Source organism: Ursus americanus, chromosome 10, assembly GCF_024610735.1.
Source record: "Ursus americanus isolate L20-20 chromosome 10, mUrsAme1.1.p, whole genome shotgun sequence".
Classification (NCBI taxonomy): Eukaryota; Metazoa; Chordata; class Mammalia; order Carnivora; family Ursidae; genus Ursus; species Ursus americanus.
The window spans coordinates 56,458,395-56,481,231 of NC_142136.1; the positions used below are offsets into that span (position 1 = coordinate 56,458,395).

The window sequence follows — 22,837 nt, forward strand, 5'->3', positions numbered from 1 at the left end:
TGGCCTCCTTGACACTACATTCTTGATTCGTTTCTTCTGGTTTGGCCAGCCTTAGTCAACCATCTCTCCAGGCTCCTGTTCTCTGCCTGTGTCTTAGTTGGTGATGTCCCCCTAAGGTCTTATCTCAGGCCCTCTTTCCTTCTCTGTTCTCACGCACCTGTGTGAGTTCATCCAATTTTTCTGGCTTCAGTCACCATCAGATGCTGATGAGCCATAAATTCAGCAGGCTTCCTGAACCCCTCCACCCCAGGTCTGGACTGCAGGGGACAGTTCCATTTACATGTGTCACAAAAGCCTCAAATTCAAAATGTCCCAAATTGAACTCATTCCCCCCCCAAAACAGCATCTTCCTCTTATGTTCTTTTTATTAGTGGAAGGCACTAATTCTCCCACCAAAGACCTGAGACGATACCCTCCCCCGCCTTCCTTGACATTCCATAACTGGTCCATCCGCAGCTCTGGCAACCTCTCAGTTTTCTTTATATCTCTCAGTCCCATCCAGCTATGTCCACCCCCTCTGCCCTGGACAATCACAGGAACATTCCTTGCAGTCTGTCTGAACCTAGGCTTGTCTCCTCCCCAACTGTCCTCCACCTGCTGCCAGAATCACCCTTTCTAAAAATGCACATCCGCTGTCGGCAATTCAAGGACTCTCCCTGCCCTCAGAATAAAACCCAAACTCCTTTGTGTGGAGGTAGGTCACTCTCAAACCACCCTCTGTCCACCTCATCCTCCCTTTCATGCTTCACCTAGACTGTATCACTTGCAGCACCCCAAACTTGCCCTGTGCCCTCAGCAACCAGTCTTCATACAGCCTGGTCCTCTGTCTGAAACCCCTGGCCCCTCTCGCTAGCCAACCTTTCCCCTCAGTACCTTAAAGACGCCCTTGTTCCCTAAGGCTGTTCCCAGTGGCATTTCATTCTGATGGCCCTTCTCACCGGGCTTTGTCTATTATGTTGTCTGGTTTAGTCACCACTCTGGAGGTTCCTCTAGGTCTGAGGCTGTGTTTCCCTCCTTGTCAGGTCCACAGGAGCCAGTATTTGTGGCGCAGAGAGAGGCAGAAGAGCTTTGTGACAGAGAGCTGGGAGCTGGGTTTAAGTGCCGTCCCACCACTAACTGACAGGTGAACGTGGACACACGAGCTCTTCCGTTATCTTTGCACGTTAGTTTTCCTCATCTATCAAATGGCCAATTCAGACTACCTAGGGCTGTTTGGGGACTAATTGAGTTAGCACACAGAAGGAGCTTTGCAGAGTGCCGACTGCACAGTAAACACAACGCAGGTCGGCTGCTGCTCGTTTTGAGTGAACGAACATCTGTGGCTGATGGAGGACGTGGGCTTTTCCAGAACCCGCAGGCAGGTCTGGCAAAGGCGGGTAGCTTGAGTGAAGGAAGTGAGGGTAGCTGATGAAGTCAGCCAGCCAGGGGCCTGATGTTAACTTGCTGGAAGGATTTTCATGTGGGAGTTAGAAGTCCCAGAGACGGTGGCCACACAGAGGACCCAGAACGTCACCTAGTGGTAACATGGGAGGCTGCTGGCCGGCAGGTCTAGCTCTCCTGTCCTGGTGCTGACAGCTTAGGTGCTGCACAAAAGTCCCATCATTAATTCCTTGTAAAGATGATGCAGACTGCCCTGACCTTTATTCTCCAGAAGATTCTCTGTTCTTCAGCGGTTTATCGCCATCTCGCAGCATCCGGTTGTGTAATGCTTATCGCTTGCTGCTCCTCGGGGGATGTCTGTGTTGGTGTGTCTGAGTGCCTCAGTCTTCAGGTTCTGAGGTAGGTCACAGGCCCAGATCTCAGCACGGAAGGTGAGCACACGTGTGGGGGGCGCACAGCCCCAGTCAGTGCTGAGGGGGGAGGAGGGGCAGGAGGTGGGGGGCTGGGGGAGGTACTCTGTGACAGGGGGTCCTTAAAATGTGTTATTCTTTAAAAAAAAAATGGTATTTTTCTAAGTACAGGTGAAACTAATCTCTGCGACATTTTGGACAGTTGCAGCTTTGCTCTGACCACGAGAACATTCCAGGCATCAATGGAAGCTATTCATCCACAGCAGATTTTAACTGGCCATGCAACACATTTGGTTTTCTTTGTAACTGAAATATGGAATCCCCATCTCCCCATCTTTTTTTTTTAAGGTATTTCTTTTTTTTTTTTTAAGATTTTATTTATTTATTTGACAGAGAGCACAAGTAGGCAGAGTGGCAGGCAGAGAGAGAGGGAGAAGCAGGCTCCCCGTGGAGCAGGAAGCCCGATGTGGGACTCGATCCCAGGACCCTGGGATCATGACCTGAGCCGAAGGCAGACGCTTAACCGACCGAGCCACCCAGGCGCCCCCATCTCCCCATCTTTTCACTGTTTCTTCTTTGTTGTTTCATCACCAGTAAAGCCACAGGAGACAAAGCCTTAATTCTTTCTTTGTTCCCAGCCCCCTTTCAGTACAGGAGGCTGTTCACGTGCTCTTTCTCCTCTCCCACCAAGGCAGTAGAAATTAGGTTGTCCATTTATTTCCTGATTTTCCTTGAACTTAACTCTTCATGTATTTCTCAGCTTCCTGTCACATACTTCATTGGTCCAGCTGATTTTTACAGCCGCATATAGCAGGCGATTTCTTTTTCTTTTTCTTTTTTAAAACAGTCTAAAGGTTGAAGTGTGATGTGGTCAGATATATTTTATATGGGCGGGAAAGAACAATCAAAATGTTTTAAAGGATTCTCAAGAGAAAGTATTGAGCTAAATAAAATTTTGGAACTGAGCTGGTCTTGCTTTTAGCCTGCGGCTGTTAGCTAGACGAGGCTCTAGGAAGGGAATCAGTGTATTTTCTTTCTTACGCTTTCCAGGGATTAAGATGCTCTTGGAATCAAAGCTCTAGCTTCTGTAGGGTATCCTCTCCCTGCAGCTGAGGCTGTTTGTTAGCCACTGACCACTCCCACCCTCCTCCAGTCCCCTCCAGGGCCCAGAACCAATCCCAATCTCAGGCAGAGGTATAGAAGCAGCTCTGGAACTCAGTTACCCTGGAGGCTGATCTGATCCTGACTTTGTGCCTTGACTCTAAAGTTGGGCATCTCTCTTTTTCCTGAGCTTTGGTCTCCTCCTCATTAGGGAAAATGGACCCCTATCTTGGCATCCCTGGCCTGAGTCTCTGTGCCCAAGCCCTTGGGCTCTCCAAGACCCAGGGCCTCCCAAAACCCAGGGCCTCTAGAACTCAGGGCCTCTAGGACTCAGGGACTCCAGGATTCAGGGCCTCCAGGATTCAGGCCTCCAGATTCAGGGCCTCCAAAACCCAGGGCCTCCAGGAATCAAGGACGTCAGGACTCAGGACCTCTAGAACTCAGGGCCTCCAGGATTCAGGGCCTGCCTGTACTGACCCTCTCCTTGCACTGTGGCCTGGCTCTAAATGGTCTTGCAGCTTACAGACGAACTTCCTAATGAGTTCTGCCTTGGTCCCCAGTTGCTCAAGGAATCCCGGCTGCTGAAGTCTGGTTTTGGTTCCCCCACACCCCTCAACTTCCTGGTGGAACACCTCTTACCATCTTTTCTGATGACCTCTTGTCTGTGGTTGTACCTGCTGGATTCCATGCATTCTCCCTATAACCCAAGCAAGGAAACTCAGACTTGCTGTTGAGAGAGATCAAAAGCAGAGAGCCATTATTCATGTCATCACAACAAAGGCCCTAAGAGGTGGCCCACAATTCTGCATATGAGAACTCTCATCTTGTCAGTCTACTCCTAGGCCTAAAGAAATCAATCTACACAAGTCAAACTCACAGGGAAATAATTTTTAACCCAGAATTCTGGTTATTCTGGTTTGAACATTTATAATGGGGGGTTCTACATTCCCTTTATTGTAATCTTCCAGTTCACGATTCGAAGTCCACCCTTCCAGAGGGGCCCGATGAAGCGGATGGATTATTAGAAGGTTGCCTGGTAGAAACAGACTGAAAGCAAAGAAGTGGAGTGGTTTTGAGAGACTTTCATTAAACATGTCAGAATAATCCAAGAGTTATCAGTATTTCTGTACAGTATGCCTTCCTAGCAAACATGAAGAAGAAGAGTCTACTTTTTATACTTCATATGAACATGAGAACTGAGGTCATCAACCTCCTGGTCAATGGGATGACAGATGTTGAAGCGAGCTCAGAGGTTATTCCTACATACATTCCTGAGGGTGGAGAAGCTAGGGGGCATTTACCCACTACCAAGTACTATGTGAAGTGCTCTATCTATCTATCTATCTCATTTAATGCTTATAACAACCCCATGAAATCGATGTTATATATATCCTTGTAGTGGTTTGAATTATGTCCCCCCAAAAGATATGTCTACGTCCTAATCCCAGGTACCTCTGAATGTGACCTTATTTGGAAATAGGATCTTTGTAGATGGATTTAGTTAAGATAAGGTCATAGTGGATTAAGATGGACTCTTAATCAAATGACCTGTGTTCTTGTAAGAGGAGAAGACAGAAACACAGAATGCATAGTTGGAAGATGATGTGAAGACACAGAAGAAAATACCATGGGACAGTCAAAAGCTTGGAGTGATGCATCCACAAGCCAAGGAATGCCAAAGGTTGCTGGTAACCACTAGAAGCTAGAAAAGGCAAGGGAGACTTCTTCCCTAAAGGCTTCTAATGGAGCATGGCCCTACTGACGCCTGGATTTCAGACTGCAAGGGAATAAATTTCTGTTGTTTAAGGCTCTGGGTTTGTGGTACTTTGTTAAGGCAGCCCTAGGAAATGAATACAATCACCATTTTGCAAATGAAGTAATGGATGCTCAGAAATGCTAATTTACCCAAAAGTACGTGCTTAGAACTCCCTGACTCCCAAACACTTGAACACTTGCTCGTTGAACTGGTCCATTAGGCGGGGGTTCTCTTTCTCATCTATCCAAAATCTTGTTCCAGAAAAATTATATAATAACATCAGCATTTCCCAAGTAGGATTGTGTAGAACATTAGTTCTATGGGGTATTAGAATGTGTTAATGCACAAAAGTTTTCAGGATCAAAAAAAGGGAGGGATACTGTGTGTAAATCAGGCTTTTTTTTTTTTTTCTGTCTTCCTGCAGGACACTCATAGAGACTTTAACGTGCATTATGACTCTCCAAGAGAAGAATACTAGAGCTTACAGTAGTTCTCAAGCTGATTTAATCGTGGGAGGCTTGTCTTTCACAAAGCATCTTATGGAATTCATATTCTGTGGAAGATACTTTGGGAAGTGCTGAATTAAAGAAAAACGCTTTTCTTTTTTTGACATCATTTACATGTCAACCATGTTTTCTGAGTTACACGTTCACATAAGTGTCTGAAGGAGAATTGAAAAACATCCTTGCTGCATCAGAAATATATTTATGGGGCGCCTGGGTGGCACAACGGTTAAGCATCTGCCTTCGGCTCAGGGCGTGATCCCGGCGTTCTGGGATCGAGCCCCACATCAGGCTCCTCCGCTATGAGCCTGCTTCTTCCTCTCCCACTCCCCCTGCTTGTGTTCCCTCTCTCGCTGGCTGTCTATCTCTGTCAAATAAATAAATAAAATCTTTTAAAATATATATATATATATATATATATTTACAAGCCATCTCTTTGGGTAGGTTAATTTAACTAATATTTTTCCATACCTTTTTTATTCTTTAGATCATTATGTGTATTCTCAGAGTCAGTGTCTTTTAGTCAAAGACCACTGGGAACATACCTGTAGATGAACGAAGTTGGGACTATTGACTTGTGTGAAGGGGGAGTGCACATGAAGGGGAACTGGAGCATCTCAGAAAGAGGATGTTAGGAATTATAATAGGATTTACGCTTGCATTAGATAATTTGGGGTAAGATTCAAGGAAGCAGGACTTTGCAGGAACAAAAAGGGTTATTAGTTTGTATAACAGATTCTGAAAAACAGAGATCCATACTATCATATTCCGATAATGAAGACAGGTCCCCTGAAATCCTCCTGTTCTTTTCTAGACACCCAGGAAGCTTCCCTCCACCCATACCTCAAGCCACAGGCTGTTATGTAATATTTATACAGGTGCAGTAGTAAGTGTTTACTCTAGCAGAAAATTCTCTTTGGCTAGTTAAGGAGAAATTAAGGACTATGTTATTATCTATGACAACTCTGCCCAACAAATTTACATTTAAACCTGGGCTTTGTCAAAGATAAACAAAGCCAGATGCTAGTTAAAGGAAGGACAGATTTTAATTGGTAATATACTGTTGCAGTGGAGAAAAGAATCCGACATGAACTGAACTCAATTTCATTTTTTACAGAGGTGAGTGGATGTTTTTAAGGAAGAATGAAGGAATAGAGAAGGGATAAACAGATGCTCAGCGGAGTCAGGGAAGTAAACAATTACAAAAAATGGGAAGGGGAGGTTGGCCCATGTGAAATGCATCTGGGTTTGCTAACTGACACTTTTGAAGCTTAGGATCCTACCCTCCCACAGAGGCTGGGAGACAGGAGCCCTATCTTCAGGTGTTGGCTGGAACAAACAGTAGGTTCTTTTGATAGCCTTGAGTGTTTTCAGGCTCTACAAGAGGGGGACGTTATGGTCATCCTAGAGATGTTGCCTTGAACTGTTAAAAAAAGCTGTTAGTCCTTCATTAAGGAAGGCATGTGATGTAATGAGCACCGAGTTTAAGACTGATGAATCACAGGCCTGTACCCCTGAAACCAACAATACATTATATGTTGATTAACTGAATTTAAATAAAAAATGTTTTTTTAAAAAAAGAAAGTGTGGCAAACACAGGTTGAGAAGCCCTCATAAACTGTGTGAACAGTTGTTGCATATTTATATGGTTAGGCTAAAACCTAACCACATAACTATGTGCTAAAATAGCCTATTAGCTAAAATAGGCTAAAATTCCCTTCACAAATGTTTTCTCCTCCACCTACCACTAATTTGTATGTGTTTGGGCATGAGGCAAATTCTCTGGCTTAGAGTCATGTTATATCCTTCCCGTTTACATAAGCAAATATTTTTTTTATGTTGTAGTAGAAAATCTATTGAATGGGAAAATGATCATGACATTTTGTTTATAGGAAAATAGTTTACAGATTACAAAACAGCATTTACAACCTACCGTCATTTTTGTAATTTAAAAAAATGTTGACACTGGAAAAAAAAAAAAAGCAAAAAACGGTTAGTCCTTTATTCAAGCCTTTATGCACCAAGTTGGAAGCCTATCAAGAAGAGGGCTCAGAGGAGCCTGGCTAGAGTTTGATCAAGGAGCGAGTCTCTGCCAGCTTCCAGAGCAGAAGTTGTACACTTTAAATAAATAAGACTCTTGCCAGGGTCAGAGATAAGTTATGAGTGATTCTTTCCAGTCACATTATTCCAACTCTGGTAGTTGTAGCTTGCATGGTATACACACCAGGCAGTCTATTATCTCTCCTGAGAGAGACTTCTCTCAATTAACCTGTGCCTGCCTCGGTCAGATGTCTGTGTATTCTTTTTAAGAAAACATGATTCATGGAGGGGTGGTAATTTTAAACATCTGACATCCTCTAACAATGATCTTGAAAACACAGGGTAAGTCAGTGTGTGGCAGGTGAGTGTCAGCCCGACGTCCACATAAGAAGTAGACGAGTGGTAACTGGGAATTTAAGAATCATTTATCACAATAGGAATGAGTCTTTTTCTTTATTTGAGCATCTGTGGTGGAGAGGATTTGAGGTGGACAGATTCCTTCAATGGAGTCAAACAGGTCCTGCAAAGCAGGCTGGAAGGTTGCTGAAGAAAATAAAGTAGTGATTTCTATCCGGGTTAGATCCAATCTTCATTCGCACTCCCAAAGGGTTAGGTTTTGCTGATAGGGTTGTAAAGACCTCAGCAGAAGCATTTTGTTGATATGGGGTCAATACACAATTTTTATAAGACTGAAATTGGGGTTAATTATGTGAGGGAAACTTAACTCTCAGAAGGGATATAGAGAAGAAAATTTACATCTTGAAGTGTTTTTTTATTTGTTTTTTGTTTGCTTGGTTTTAGTTATTAAATTTTGTCAGTAATCCGTTAAATTCAGAACAGTAGCTATGTTCTAAGAAAAAACATCCCAGAGGGGTGTCTGGGTGGCTCAGTTAAGTGTCTGACCCATGAGCTCAGATCTTGGTCTCAGGGTTGTGAGTTCAAACCCCACATTGGGCTCCATGCTGGGTGTGAAACCTACTTAAAAAAAAAAAAAAAGAATAGAAAAAAAGAAAAGAAAAACCAGAGAATTTTGTTTTCTCTTACGTGGCAAAGACTGAAATGGGTCACAGGATGAAGATAAAGGAAATCATATTAGTTAATAGGGTAAAAATACAATGATCAATGAAATGAGTAGTAAAGGGAAAGAAAAGGGTGCTAAAGAATAAGAAAATTAATTCTGTCTGTCTTGTGTGAAAGCTGTCTGCTTCTGTAGTCAATAATCTGTCCTCCTGTAAATCAACAGCTTCTGGAGGATTTCTAAAAATCTTCAGTTTGAGGTCTTTCAAAGGAATGGACTTCCAGTGTTCGGGGGGAAGTTCTGTGTGTCTTTTTAGTTGGGAGACATGAGTCTAAAAATTAAAATATTGGAGTGTTAATGCAGTGTCAGTTGTTTAAAGATAGCAATAGGGTCCTCTCCATCTAGGTTCAAGAGAAGTTTTTCTCTGATGTCTTTTCCAGAAGACCAAATATCTATGTTTCAGATCACACAGAGACTGCTTTGGGAATATTTTGGAAATGCAACTTTCCTGTAATCATCATAGTAGATCACAATAAAATAGGATGAAGGATTGGAAGTAATTCCCAAATGCATAAGGCAGTTTGTTATGTACTCAGGAGGAGGTAATTTGTGGGTTTTGGGGGGATTGATCTCATTGCCTGCAATCAAGGCCAATGGAAATACTTCAATCATTAGAAGTTGGAGGGTGTTAGAATTCCATTAGTTCTTGTTACTCTCCCTGTTGTTTATGGATAAGGACAGTGAGGTTTCTAAGTAAAAGTTAAAGCTTTACTGTTCTTTGATGACTCTGTCAGTGAAATGTGTGTCTCTTACAGAAAAGACAAGTTGGGATTCCCAAATTAAGCAATTTTTTCCCTACCATACAGCCAGAGCTCTGTAGTAAAGAAAAGCCCTAACACATTCTGAGAATAAACAATACTCAGAGCACATCCATAGACCTTCTGGAGATGTTCAAAAGGAGCCTTGGGACTATGGTTGTCCATGTTCTACCTTTACAGACTTGCTAGAATTGTGTTGATGGCAGATTGGGCATGCATGGGAGCATTCTTAGCGATAGCCTTCAGGTTACCCTGTCGGTGTTGGTTTAATACCATCGCCAGTTTATCTCTGCTGTTGTAGGTAATATCATGAAGCAGCCTTGCTAAACTCTACTTTTATTATGACTGTCTCTTTGGGTAATAGCAAAGCATCTCAAGGTTCTTTGATTCATTGTTTATAGGAGTCTTGTAGTGTCAGGAAATCTCTATTTCTAAAGCATTTTGAATTCAAGGATGAATCCAAAATCATATTCTGTATATCAGTATAAATATTTGTTCTTTTATCCTTTTGTCAGCAAGTTTGGGTAAAGGCAATTAACTTAGTCATCTGAATTTATTTTATTTCAAGGTAAACCTTATATTTCAAGGGTAAATTCAAGTCATTGATAGCATAGCCTACTTGGCAATTTTAGTTTTTCTTTCTAAGTATGAACCAACCAACCAGCAAAATTAAATCAGGGATATGCAAGGGAGAATCTAGAAGGTCCATGCAAGGTATGAACACCTTGGTTACTAAGATAATCAATTTTTTGTTTAAATAAATGAGAAAAGGAGGCTGGCGTGGTTTAATGTTACAGCAACGGATGGTGATGTTTTAAAGGAAACCAACAAAATTGTGTAGGAGGTTATGTGATTGGCTGAAAAGTCCCAAGTCATTTCTATCAAAGGAAAGTCTGTACAACAGGGAAACTACTTTTTTTTTTTTTAAGATTTTATTTATTTATGTGACAGAGAGACAGCCAGCGAGAGAGGGAACACAGCAGGGGGAGTGGGAGAGGAAGAAGCAGGCTCCCAGCAGAGGAGCCCAATGTGGGACTCGATCCCGGAACGCCAGGATCATGCCCTGAGCCAAAGGCAGACGCTTAACGACTGCGCTACCCAGGTGCCCCTGGAAAACTACTTTTTTAAAGTAATCCCTACACCCAACATGGGGCTTGAACTCAGGACCCAGAGATCAAGAGTCCCACGCCCTGCCTACTGAGCCAGCCAGGTGCCTCCAACAGGGAGACTATTAAGTTTAGTGGAGACCACAGAACTAAGTTGACAAAGTTGACTTAAAGCTTCTAGAAGCCTTGTTGGAGCTGCTCTAGCCCTTAAACAAGATGGTTACACAGTGGCTACTAGGTCTAATGAAAGACAAATCAAAAGTTGATCTCTGATGATTCCCATGTAACCCAGTCAGAAAGTCTAGTGCTTGTTCAGATTTGTCATGACCAAAAAGGAGAAAAGGTTTGTGAATCTAGAACCCTGGGAAAAAGTCTTTTTACACTCACTTATAGTAATCTTTGCATTTAAACACAAACATGCTTCTTTTAACTTAGAAAGTATGTAATCACTGAAAGATATTTATATTAGCATATTTTACCTAAGTATAATCAACTTTTTAGGGGTAACTTACAGCTTTTTTATTGCTTGTTTGACAAACCAAAACAGTGTAATAGTTTTAGATTAATTAAAATTCAAAGGATTTTTAGAAATCTAATTATTCCCAGTTTTCCTTCCTTTCATAGGATGAAAGAACAAAGCTTGTAAACCCCTTGACCATTGTAGTAAAACCCCAAGATGGTTTGGGCACAAAAGACAAATTAATGGTTTTATCCTAAATTTGGGGGCTTGAATTTGGGAAAGAAAGAATCAGGAGTAGTTGCTTAAAGAGAGAAGATATAACTCATAAGTACCTAGAGTTAAGAAATAATTATAGGAAACATTGTTAAAACACTTTCTAGAAACTTTGTTTTGTTTTGTTTTTTATTTAATTTATTTATTTTTTAAGTTCCATGAGTCATTACTTGCGTATAACACCCAGTGCACCGTGCAATACGTGCCCTCCTTACTACCCATCCCCAGCATTTTGAAAGTAAGGAATCTTTTAAAAAATGATTTGAAAGTGTGTCAGAGCACTGAAATTTAACAGAATATTTTATTGACAAAAAGAAATCTTTACTACTGAGTATAAAATAACCTAATTATTTTATGTTAAAAAGATTCTAATTCTAATTTTACTCTTTTTGTACATTATTCATGTTAAACAAGCTACAGTAAAGGATTTATTAATATGCCCTCATATGTATGCATTTAGGCATTCACAAATGTATAAATACACTAATAAGTAATGAATTTAAAATATTAAACTATAGCTTTAAAATTAAATCTATTAAATAAAACAATGTGTGTATCAAATTTACCCTGAATAAACTATTTCAGTTTTCTTAATAAACAAACAGAAAATCATATTCATTATCTTGTATACGTATTTGTATTTCTCCGTATTAATTATTTATATTAATTATCACCTTGACCAAAGTAATCAACCTTCCTTTTCATCAAGCATAAGAACAATTAGAGGAGAGAAAATAAAGACTAATTTAGATATTTTTCTGTCTACTAGCATTTGTCATACAATTTAAACAGTTTTGAAGTATAATATAATTAAAAAGTATAATTCAAAGGCATTTACACATTTTGTTCATCTATTACCCTTGTAAAAAATAAATTAAAATGTATATTAGTTCAATTCATTATATTGAATAACCAGTTTTGTATCTATTTCTTATTTAGAAATTGTTTAGGCATCCAAAGATTATTTATTAACTATTTGTCTAAGGTCTTCAAGTTAGTTAAGTTTCAGGAAATTATAGTTTTGGCTGAAACATTAAATTCTTATGATTTGTCTCAAAGAATGTCATAAAATTAATTCTTTAAAAAGGATTCATTGTTATCACTCTTTTTAGTTAAATACAATTTTATGCATATAATTTTAAATTTTAAACAAGTTATGGAAATAGTGGAATATTGCTTAATTCATAAATCCCATGCAGGAAATTCCGTTTAATCAAAGGAAATTTAACCCTGGCCTTGTTCAGATCAAAATATTGTGCTGACACTAGTTATCATATACTAAATTAATTTTTTAAAAAGACTGAAATATGCCAAAATGGATATCTTCTTTTAACTTGAAAATAATGCCCTTTCTTTTTTTTCTTGCAATTGTAATAATAAAAGCTATATGTAAATACACTTTTACTGTCCAGAAAATGAAATACATCTTAATAACTTTGTCTTCCTTTATTTCAGACATTTTGCCTGTTTAGACCAAACATTCCTAGAATATGCACATAAAAAGTGAAGGACTCTTTTGATCAGGTAATCATTCATTTCCTAAGAGAGGGAGAAAGAGAAAGAGGAATTGAAGGAAGAAAAAAAAGGAAGGGGAACTTGCTTTACATGAATATGACATTAATACTAAAAAAAGACAATTTTTACATGAACTATATTGAATATTGAACCAGACTTGAATGCATGAAATAAACTCTACTTAGTTGTGGTGCATAATTCTTTTTGTAATATTGCTAAATTTTATTTGCTAATATTTTGCTAAGAGATTTTGTGTCCATATTCATAAGGAATATTGGTTTGTAGTCCTTTGTTTTATACTATGTCTAGTTTTAATATCAAGATAATACTAGCTTCATAAAATAAATTGGGATGTGTATCCTCCTCTCCTATTTTCTGGAAGAGATTGTATGGAATTGGTGTTAATTCTTATTTAAATATGGTAGAATTTGGTGGAATTCTCCAGTGATACCCCCTGGACTTGGAGATTCCTTTTTAGAGTTTTAAATTGTAATTATCTCGGTAGTTCTAATTATCATTTTGTATTTAGTGGGTTGGGGTAGGTTTTTTTTTTAAGGAATTAGTCCATTTCACTTAAGTTATCAAATTTATGTGCGTAGAGGTGTTCATAGTATTCCCTTATACTACTGATGTCTGCGTGTCTATAATTATAACTCCTGTTTCATTCCTGATAATGGCAATTTGTGTCTGCTCTATTTTTACTTTTGTCTGTCTTGCTGTAGGTTTGTCAATTGTATTGATCTTTTCAGAGAACCAGTTCTTTCTTTCACTATTTTTCTCTATTTTTTTTCTGTTTTTAATTTCCTTGATTTCTGCTTTTACCTTTTTATTTCCCTTCTTTTGCTTGCTTTGGGTTTATTTCATTTTTTTTTTTTTCCCTTAAAGTAGGCTCCATGCTCAGCTTGGAGCCCAGCGCAGGGCTTGAACTCATGACCCTGAGATCAAGACCTGAGCTGAGATCAAGATTCAGACACCTAACCAACCGAGCCATCTACGTTCCCCGAGTTTATTTCACTTTTCAAGGGCTTTTTTTTAGCTTCTTGAGATGGTAGCTTAGATGACTGACTTAAAACTTTTTCTTTGGTAGTGTATATGCATTTAGTATTATACGGTTTCCTCTCAGCACTGTTTTTGCTATACCCCACAAATTTTGATAGGATGCATTTTCATTTTTATTCAGTTCAGTATATTATTTGGTTTCCCTTGAGACGTCCTCTTTGACCCATGGAATGTTTAGAAGCATGTTGTTTAGTTTCCAAGCACTTGGGGATTTTCTGTATTTCTGCTGTTGATTTCTAGTTTGATTCCACAGTAGTTAGAGAGCACACTCTGTATGATTTCAGTTCTTTTAAATCTGTTGAGGTTTGTCTTATGGCCCAGGATGTGGTTTATTTGAGTATATGTTCTGTGGGCACTTGAAAAGAGTGTGTCTTCTGCTTTTGTTGAATAGAGTAGTTTATAAATTTCGATTGGTTCCTGTTGGTTGACGTTGTATTTGAGGTTTTCCATATTCTTGCTGAGTTTTTGTCTATTTGCTCTCTCAGTTATTGAGACAGGGTTTTGAAATTACCAACTATAACTGTGGACTTATGTATTTCTCCTTTCAAATCTATCAGTTTTTCCTTCACATGGTTTGCAACGCTGTTGTTTGGTGCATACACATTCAGAACTGGTGTGGTTTTTTTGGCAGATTAACTATTTTATCATTATATAATGTCCCTCTCTCAGAATTTTCTCTGTTCTGAAGTTTACTTCATCTGATATTAAGAGCCATCCCTGATTTCCTTTCATTAATGTTTGCATGACATATATGTTTTTCATCCTCTTACTTTCAACCTGCCAATACTGTTATTTGAAATGAATTTCTTATATACAGCATATAATATATATAATATATACAGCATATATTATATACAGCATATTTTATCTATATATCTATATCTATATATTCCGGTCTGCCAATCTGTATTTTAATTAGTATATTTAAACTAGTTATATTTAATGTAATTATTGATTTGCTAAGGATAAGTCTGCCATTTTATTATATTTTTCTGTTTGCATTATCTATTTTCTTTTTCCTATCTTCCTGTTGGTTATTTGAACACTTTTCAGAATTCCATTTTGATTTATCTCTGGTGTTTTTGAGCATATCTATTTGTATAGCTTTTTAATGGCTGCTCCAGGTGTTACATTACACATACATCACTTACCACAGTCTATTGGCATCAGTGTTTTACCAACTCAAGGGAAGCGTGGAAACTTTACCTCCTTTGTGTCCCTTTAACCTCCTCCATTTACAATATAACTATTTTTTTTTTTAAAGAATTTATTTATTTATTTGACAGAGAGAGACAGCCAGCGAGAGAGGGAACACAGCAGGGGGAGTGGGAGAGGAAGAAGCAGGCTCATAGCAGAGGAGCCTGATGTGGGACTCGAACCCAGAACGCTGGGATCACGCCCTGAGCCCAAGGCAGATGCCCAACCACTGCGCTACCCAGGCGCCCCAACAATATAACTATTTTTAAAAATTCCCCTATATCACATCAGGCAATGTTAGAGTTTTTGTTTCAATCATCAAACATAACTTAGACTCAAAAAGAGAAGAAAATCCTATTGTACTTACCTATATTTTTGCTTTTCATGTTCTTTTTTGATGTTCCTAGGTTCCTTCTTTTATTGATTCTTTTCTGTGTGGAGGACTTCTTTTAGCCATTCATTTAGGGTAGGTCTGCTGGCAACAAATTCTCTTAGTTTTCCATCATCTGAGAATGTCTTGACTTCTCCTTCATATTCGAAGGGTATTTTTGCTGGATATAGAACTCTGGGTTGTTAGACTTCTGTTTCAGCACTTGAAAATGTTGTGTCAATTCCTTTGTCTTCCATGCATTCTGAGATGAGACATCTGCTCTCTGGTAGATATAAACTGCAGTATTAACATAAGCACTGGGCCAAAGGTCTCCCAAGTTTGAGGCTTCAGCTTCAACCAAATAAATTAACGTTCATTTTGCATTCTAGAAATTTATCATGAAATGTAATGGAACATACAGTAAAGACTTTTCTGATTTTTTTTTACTCAGGTAGCAAAGGAAAGCAAGTATTTCTCCTTTTCATTAAAATCTGGAGAGATGTAAGTAATGAGCAAGAAGTAATGTTTTGTGTCTGTTCCTTTTTAATCCAGCATGGAGAGAAAACTTATGTCCTTGCCTCCATCCACCTCCATGCCAGAAATGGAACCCAATGGCACCTTCAGCAGTAACAACAGCAACGGGAACTGTACAATTGAAAACTTCAAAAAGGACTTTTACCCCACTGTGTACCTGATAATATTTGTCTGGGGAACCTTGGGAAATGGCTTTTCCATATATGTTTTCCTGCAGTCTTATAAGAAGTCCACATCTGTGAATGTTTTCATGCTAAACCTGGCCATTTCAGATTTCTTATTCACAAGTACACTACCCTTCAGAGCTGACTATTACCTCAGAGGCTCCAATTGGATATTTGGGGACCTGGCCTGCAGGATTATGTCTTATTCTCTGTATGTCAACATGTACAGCAGCATTTATTTCCTGACTGTGCTGAGCATCGTGCGTTTCCTGGCAACTGTTCACCCCTTCCGGCTCCTCCACGTCGCCAGCATCCGGAGTGCCTGGACTCTGTGTGGGATCATATGGATCCTTATCATGGCTGCCGCAGTAGTGCTTCTGAACAATGGCTCTGAGCGGAAGGGCAGTGCCGTATTGTGCTTGGAGCTGAATATCAACAAAATTGTTAAACTGCAGACCATGAACTACATCGCCTTGGTGATAGGCTTCCTGCTGCCGTTCTGCATGCTCAGCATTTGTTACCTGCTGATCATTCGAGCTCTATTAAAGGTGGAGGTCCCAGAATTGGGTCTGCGGGTTTCTCACAAGAAGGCACTTATCACCATCATCATTGCCTTGATCATCTTCCTCCTGTGTTTCCTGCCCTATCACATACTGAGGACCCTCCACCTGCTTGTGTGGAAAGTGGAGATATGCGAAGAGAAGCTGCATAAAGCTGTGGTCATCACGCTGGCCTTGGCAGGAGCCAATAGCTGCCTCAATCCTTTGCTCTACTACTTTGCTGGGGAAAATTTTAAGGAAAAACTAAGGTCTACACTCAGAAAAGATCACCTACAGGAGACAAAGTGCAGCATTCCTGTCTGCACGTGGTTGAAAAAGGAAACACAGGTTTAAGGGGTCAGTAGGTGAGGCCTGGTCTTGTATGGTTGTGCTGACCTTCATTCACACATAGTCTCAGATGACTGTGTATTTACACCATTTCCATCAAAGGTCAATCACGTTCTACTTCAAACATTTTATTAGGTGTGTTTGCAGTGGTTGAGTCTAGATGAGAAATGTAGCAGGCCAAATCTCTACTGGTCTTGCAACCTAAGATGTCAGCTTAGCACATTGTGTGCTTCTTTTCATCAGACTCTGCAGCAGATCTTGGTCCCACCAGACATTCTAAATTAACTTTAAAATAACCTCAAGCTCCCCAGCTTCTCCAGCTCCTCTTCCATCTTCAATCCCCTAAGATATAGCCGGTTAACAAAGCTAAAGGAGGTTCCAGAGCAGATAAGAAAAGCATCCTAAGAATTCACTGAAAAGACTGTGAAGAAGGCTGCCCTTTAATGAAGCAGAGTCAAGGTCCCAAACAGGAGCAGTGAGAGAGAAAGGGAGAGAAGGACTGGGGCAAGAAAGAGCTGGTGAAAAGTAGGGAAAAGGAGAAATTTCATTTTGCATGGGGAGAGAGGCTCTAGCACACTGAAGGCAAGAAGGTTCTCTTTGCCTCTCTCTTGCCAGGAGGCCAGAAAGGATAGGAAGAGGAGGAGGAGGAACTGGGCCATTGCCTAGGGGTGGAGGGATTATGTGTGAAATAGCTGAGAAGAGGAGGTCGATTTTACTCTTGGGATTTGGATTTGGACTGACTTCACTGCAGTCCTCAGTCTTGCACATTAATCCATCAAGATGGAAGCCAGAAGAGAGGCGGTTGCTGTAAGTGTTTGTTTGGGCACTGAGAGAGAGGGTGGGGTAGAGGATAAGTTGCAAAGGTTGTTGTACCCCTGAAATTCTATTAGTATTTTGGCAAAACATGAATAAGGCTGTTTTCCTTTTGAGGGAGTATAGAAAACTGGATAGTGGAAAGGGGTTCTTTCTGTCCACTGAAACAAAGCTAGGGAGACTACCAACTGCTACCTCCCAGACCACTGTACCATCAACGATGGGATGCCCTCTCTGTGCGGGGCAGACTGTGCCAGACACTTCACATTCAGTAACCCCATTTAACTCTCTCACCAAAGCCTGTGTTTCTACTTTACAAATGAAGAAACTATAGCTCAGAGAAATTAAGAAGCTTATTCAAGTTCACAAAGCTTGTCAAAGTTTAAAAAATAGCCGTGGAGTAGGGTAGCCACCACTCTCCCTACAAACCTCCAGGAAGATTGGTTGAAAGTCTGAATAAAATTTCCCTTTCCCCACCAGGCACCTAGTCCTCCTCATTCTCACCAGATTTTCTCTTTGGGAGTTACTGACCTCAGGCAGAGTGGAGTGTGGGAGGGAGGTGGTGATCTCAAGCTAGCGAGAAAGGGAATGTCTTCATAGTAAACAAGAACCGTAGGGCTCTTCCCTTACTCACCGTCAGAAAGCTGACAGACTCATATCCTGTCAAAACAGGAACCTGCAGGATTCCCCTGTGGGGAAACTATCCAACCCAAGAAAAAGACTAATAGATACAGACTGTTGAGGATTTCCCAACACAGAAGCCAGCACCTACCCTATTACCTACCTGACAGGGAAGCCCACACTGCAACTAATCCCTTCCATTCAGAGAGTATCTAGTCAACCTGTTAGATCCTCACTCTCAATTATGAACAGTCAATGACCACTACACGTTGGGGGCAGGGAGGGGGGGCACGGGTCAAGGCCCAAACATGAAAAACACCTACAAATAAATGAGAGGGTAGATAGAGACATTTTCGGTATGAAAGGTCTCAACACTTTTATCACCCTTGCACTTTTTATCAGAAACCCACTGAGGATGTGCTCTTCCAAAATACATGATTAAGCCAAGATAGAGGAAAACATGGCATCTAGGAAACAAGGAATCCAACACAGGAGAAAGGTGAACAACATGAGATGGTGGTGGTAGCAGAAAAACAAGAAACTAATTGATTTGCACACATTGGAGGGATTTATATTTTTCTTGAAGAACTTGGGATGAACCAGAGAAAATACATAGCAAAATAAGCAAGGGAAAAGACACTGTGATCATTGAATGCTAGCAGAAAGAAACAGTTGCTTAAGAACAGAAATATAGGGGCGCCTGGGTGGCACAGCGGTTAAGCGTCTGCCTTCGGCTCAGGGCGTGATCCCGGCGTCATGGGATCGAGCCCCACATCAGGCTCTTCCGCTATGAGCCTGCTTCTTCCTCTCCCACTCCCCCTGCTTGTGTTCCCTCTCTCGCTGGCTATCTCTATCTCTGTCGAATAAATAAATAAAATCTTAAAAAAAAAAACAAAACAGAAATATAATCTCAGTACACTACATGGCTTGGCTGTGAATAATGTTTACACAGAGAATAATGTAAATAACAAAATATTGTGATAGAACTTTTTTAAGAAATGAGAGGAAATGTATGTGGGGGAGGGGTGTAAGAAGTCCAGGTCTCCATCTTCCATCACAGAAAATGCATAACAACTAAAGCTAGAGAACGATCAAAGCTGTAGAAAAATGTTATTTAGCAATAGGAACTACAGTCCAGAAGAAAGAGTGGGAAGGATGGACAGGGATGGCCTCGGGAGAGTTTGGGGTGGGACAATAGGGTGGAGATTTCTCTTTTCCTTTTAAGAATTTTTAGCCATCTAACTTGTAAATATGTATTGTGGAAATAAAAATTAAGTTGAAATTAAGCTTTAAAAGTCAAATTAATTCTGTGGGTTTTGTTTGTTTGTTTAAGAAATGAGACAGAAAAGAAAGGTCACCAGAAATGGGCACTGAACATTGACAGGAGAAAGGAAAGCAGGGAATGCCTAGACTTGGATTTGGACCTCTGAGGGAGGCCCACCTGGCCCTGTCATGGGAGGGGAGACCCCTCTTGGGATGATCGGAGTCACTTGCTGGGATCAGAGATGATTTAGTATATCAGGATATTTTTTAATCACAAGCAGCAGAAAACCCAACTTCAAGTGGCTTAAACAATCACTATCTCACATAACTTAACATCCAGAGAGAAGTTAGACTTCAGGCACTATTTAGCAGGGGCTTCTGGGAGCCTTCTTCCCCAGGTATTGGCTTAGTCTGCTGGCTAAATCCTCTCAGGGGGACAAGCTGACTGCGAGCAGCCTGAGGCTACCTACTTCCTTACTATATCCGGGAGAAGAAACAGGGCATCTCCTGCTCCAAGCATTTAACCAAAGTCCTTGGGCTTCCTTTTTTTTTTTTTTTTTTTAAGATTTTATTTATTTATTTGACAGAGAGAGACAGCCAGCGAGAGAGGGAACACAAGCAGGGGGAGTGGGAGAGGAAGAAGCAGGCTCATAGTGGAGGAGCCTGATGTGGGGCTCAATCCCAGAACGCCGGGATCACGCCCTGAGCCGAAGGCAGACGCTTTAACCGCTGTGCCACCCAGGCGCCCCCTTGGGCTTCCTTTTGATCAGAACTACTCAGATGACACCCTGGCTCCTAAACTAGACTAAGGAAGGGATCTCTCTGATGGAGCAAGGATGGTCAGAGTCTACACCCGCAGGAGGGTTAAACCCACTGAAATCTCAGCTGCGAGAAGGGTGAAATGGAACTTGCAGAGGCCACGTATCCTGCACTGCAGGTGAGGTGGAAAAGAACTACCAGCCAGCCAGGCATCCAAGCCCAGTGTGGCTGGTACCCGCGCAGCAGCCCCAGTGGCTCAGGAGGGTGACGGCGTGATGTGTTAGAAGAAGCATGAAAGCTAAAATACGAGTTCATATTGTAAAGTCATAAGGATTTTCAAAGGGTGATTAGAAATCTCAGCAACTCTCCAAAGGTAAAGTAGCCCCAATAAAGTTGGGATACCTGAGAGCAACCAACGTCCTTGGGGTCAGCAGTAATGGAGGGGTTGTGAGTTACTGTGTCTTTAGATCTATGGTGCTCAGTGTGTGTGTATGAGAGAGAGAGAGAGAGAGAGAGAGAGAGAGAGAGAGAGAGAGAACACACACTTAATGACTTACTTTTTCTTTTCCCAAGATTTTCCCTTTCTCCAGTCAGGGTGAAGCATCTCATCTGGTAAAGAATGTTGTCCTTGAGGAAGAAAACAAAATGGAACTCTTTATTTACCAAACTGAAAGCCAAGAGTGTCCCGAAGTTTTAGATACAGTTCCTTTTGGAGAGATTAGCTAGCCCGTCGGGCAAGTACGCAAATTGTTCAGCCGGGAGAAAGGATGTCTGTTGTGTCAGCTTTAGAGGAATTATGATACTGCAACCCTGCTTTTTCAGTGCAGACCTAAGAAGCAAATGCCATTAAGTTTTGTAACTATTTTGAATGACCGATTCTCTGTGTTGGATTTAATTAAGATGACTTACAATCTATTCTGCAAAATGATGTCAAACTGGCCAAAAACAGGTTTAGGAGGGGAGATTGACAAGGGAGAAGGTTTTCTAAAGATCATTCATTTTTCTTCCTGGAAAAGGGCTTGAAAATAGAGACCCCCTCAGGGGAGAATGGGGGTGAGGTGGGGAGGGGATAATCCAGAGGATATGGTGATGGGAGATCCTTCCTCTGAGACATTTTGTCCCCAAGTAGATAGGGGCAGCTGCTCAAGGCTAATAAAAGCCACAAGGAGAATTTTAACAATAGAGAACTTGTTAAAAAGTTGGTGTGATTTGACAACTCTAATAAGCAAAGAGTATGGCACTGACATAAGAATCCACAGAGCGTTCAAAGACACGCAGCTGGGAATGGAGGCTAATCTATGTGAGGAGTCGGGAAGGTCTCAGAAGGGTTAGCTGCATGATATGCTGAGGAAGCTAAATTCTAAGCCCGGGGACCCCTGGCCCTTCTCCTGCTCCCTTGTTCCCAAAGATCTTGCATGCCAAGCATGGGGCAGACAGAGCAGGGCCTATGGGACATGGAAGGAAGCTACTAGAGCCTGGGCCCGAGGGGCCTCCCTGATGTGTTGGCGCATGTAGAGCATCAGGACCTTTGCATAACCCTCAAGTTAGGGAAAAACAAACTGGTGTGGAACTCTCAGACTGGAGAACCCTTCAAACGGCCAAGAAGGAATTTCCTATTAACCTTGTGGGATGGGTGCTTCAAGTCTGATGTAAATTAATTTTCTTAAAACGAAGCATGACCCTTTCTTTATTCACAAGATCTTTCATACAAACAAAAATGTTTGAACTAAGGAAGAATAAAACCGTTGCCTCTGGGACGCCTGGGTGGCACAGCGGTTAAGCCTCTGCCTTCGGCTCAGGGCGTGATCCCGGTGTTGTGGGATCGAGCCCCACATCGGGCTCCACATCGGGCTCTTCTGCTCTGAGCCTGCTTCTTCGTCTCCCACTCCCCCTGCTTGTGTTCTCTCTCTCGCTGGCTGTCTCTATCTCTGTCAAATAAATAAATAAAATCTTTAAAAAAAAAAACACGTTGCCTCTGTTCTTAGTCTTAGCCTAAGAATTAGAATCTTTTTTTTTTTAAGATTTTTTTTTAAAGTAATCTCTATACCCAACGTGGGGCTCGAACTCACAACCCCGAGATCAAGAATCACGTGCTCCGCCAACTGAGCCAGCCAGGCGCCCCAGAAATAAAATCTTATTAGTACCACTACACCCCTGATCCTGGAGGTGACCATTATCCGGAATTTTGTGTTAATAATTCTTTTACCATATAAATGTATCTCCAAGCAACCCTTCCATAACACAGGTTTGAACCCTGTGGGTCCACTTATATGAGGAGTTTTTTTTCTATAAATACAGTACAGTACTGTAAATGTATTTTCTGTTCCTTATGATTTTCTTAATAAGATTTTCTTACTTTATTGTGAGAATACTATATGTAATACATATAACATACAACATATATATTACACACTGTTTATATTTCATCAGTAAGACTTCTGGTCAAGAGTAGGCTATTAGGTAAGTTTTGAGGTAGTCAAAATTATACGTGGATTTTCAGCTGCGCAAGAGGTCAGCACTTGTGATACTCATTGTTCAAGGGTCAACTGAATTTAGTTTTGCATGTTTTTGCACTTTCTAGAAATGGAATCATATGGTATCTATTTTTTTTCCATTCAGCTTTATCTTTTTGAGGTTCAATCATGATACTGCTGCTGGTATGAGCATAACATTTAATTATCCATACTTCTGTTAATGGAGAGAGATTATTGTCAGATTTTGTCTATTAGAAGCAATGCTTCTACGAATACTCTCATACATGTTTTCAGTGCACACATGTAAAAACTTGAC

The 22,837-nt window shown here is 40.8% G+C and overlaps 1 protein-coding gene across 6 annotated transcripts in view; it reads left to right on the plus strand.

Annotated features, from left to right (window-relative positions):
• The window catches only part of CYSLTR2 (cysteinyl leukotriene receptor 2), a 30,079-nt gene extending 10,316 nt beyond the window's left edge, over positions 1 to 19,763 (plus strand). Inside the window, exons 2-6 of one of the 6 annotated variants that reach the window (XM_087865152.1) lie at positions 1,023 to 1,123; positions 1,652 to 1,779; positions 1,993 to 2,138; positions 12,321 to 12,389; positions 15,559 to 19,763. In XM_087865152.1, coding sequence (XP_087721278.1) covers positions 15,560 to 16,597 — 1,038 coding nt within the window. In that variant the 5' untranslated portion in view covers positions 1,023 to 1,123; positions 1,652 to 1,779; positions 1,993 to 2,138; positions 12,321 to 12,389; position 15,559 and the 3' untranslated portion in view covers positions 16,598 to 19,763. Of the gene's footprint in view, positions 1 to 1,022; positions 1,124 to 1,651; positions 1,780 to 1,992; positions 2,139 to 5,071; positions 5,516 to 12,320; positions 12,390 to 15,558 lie in introns of those variants that run through there. The other 5 variants (XR_006779516.2, XM_087865153.1, XM_087865154.1 and 2 more) reach the window with 5 other exon arrangements.
• Positions 19,764 to 22,837: the final 3,074 nt, after the last annotated feature.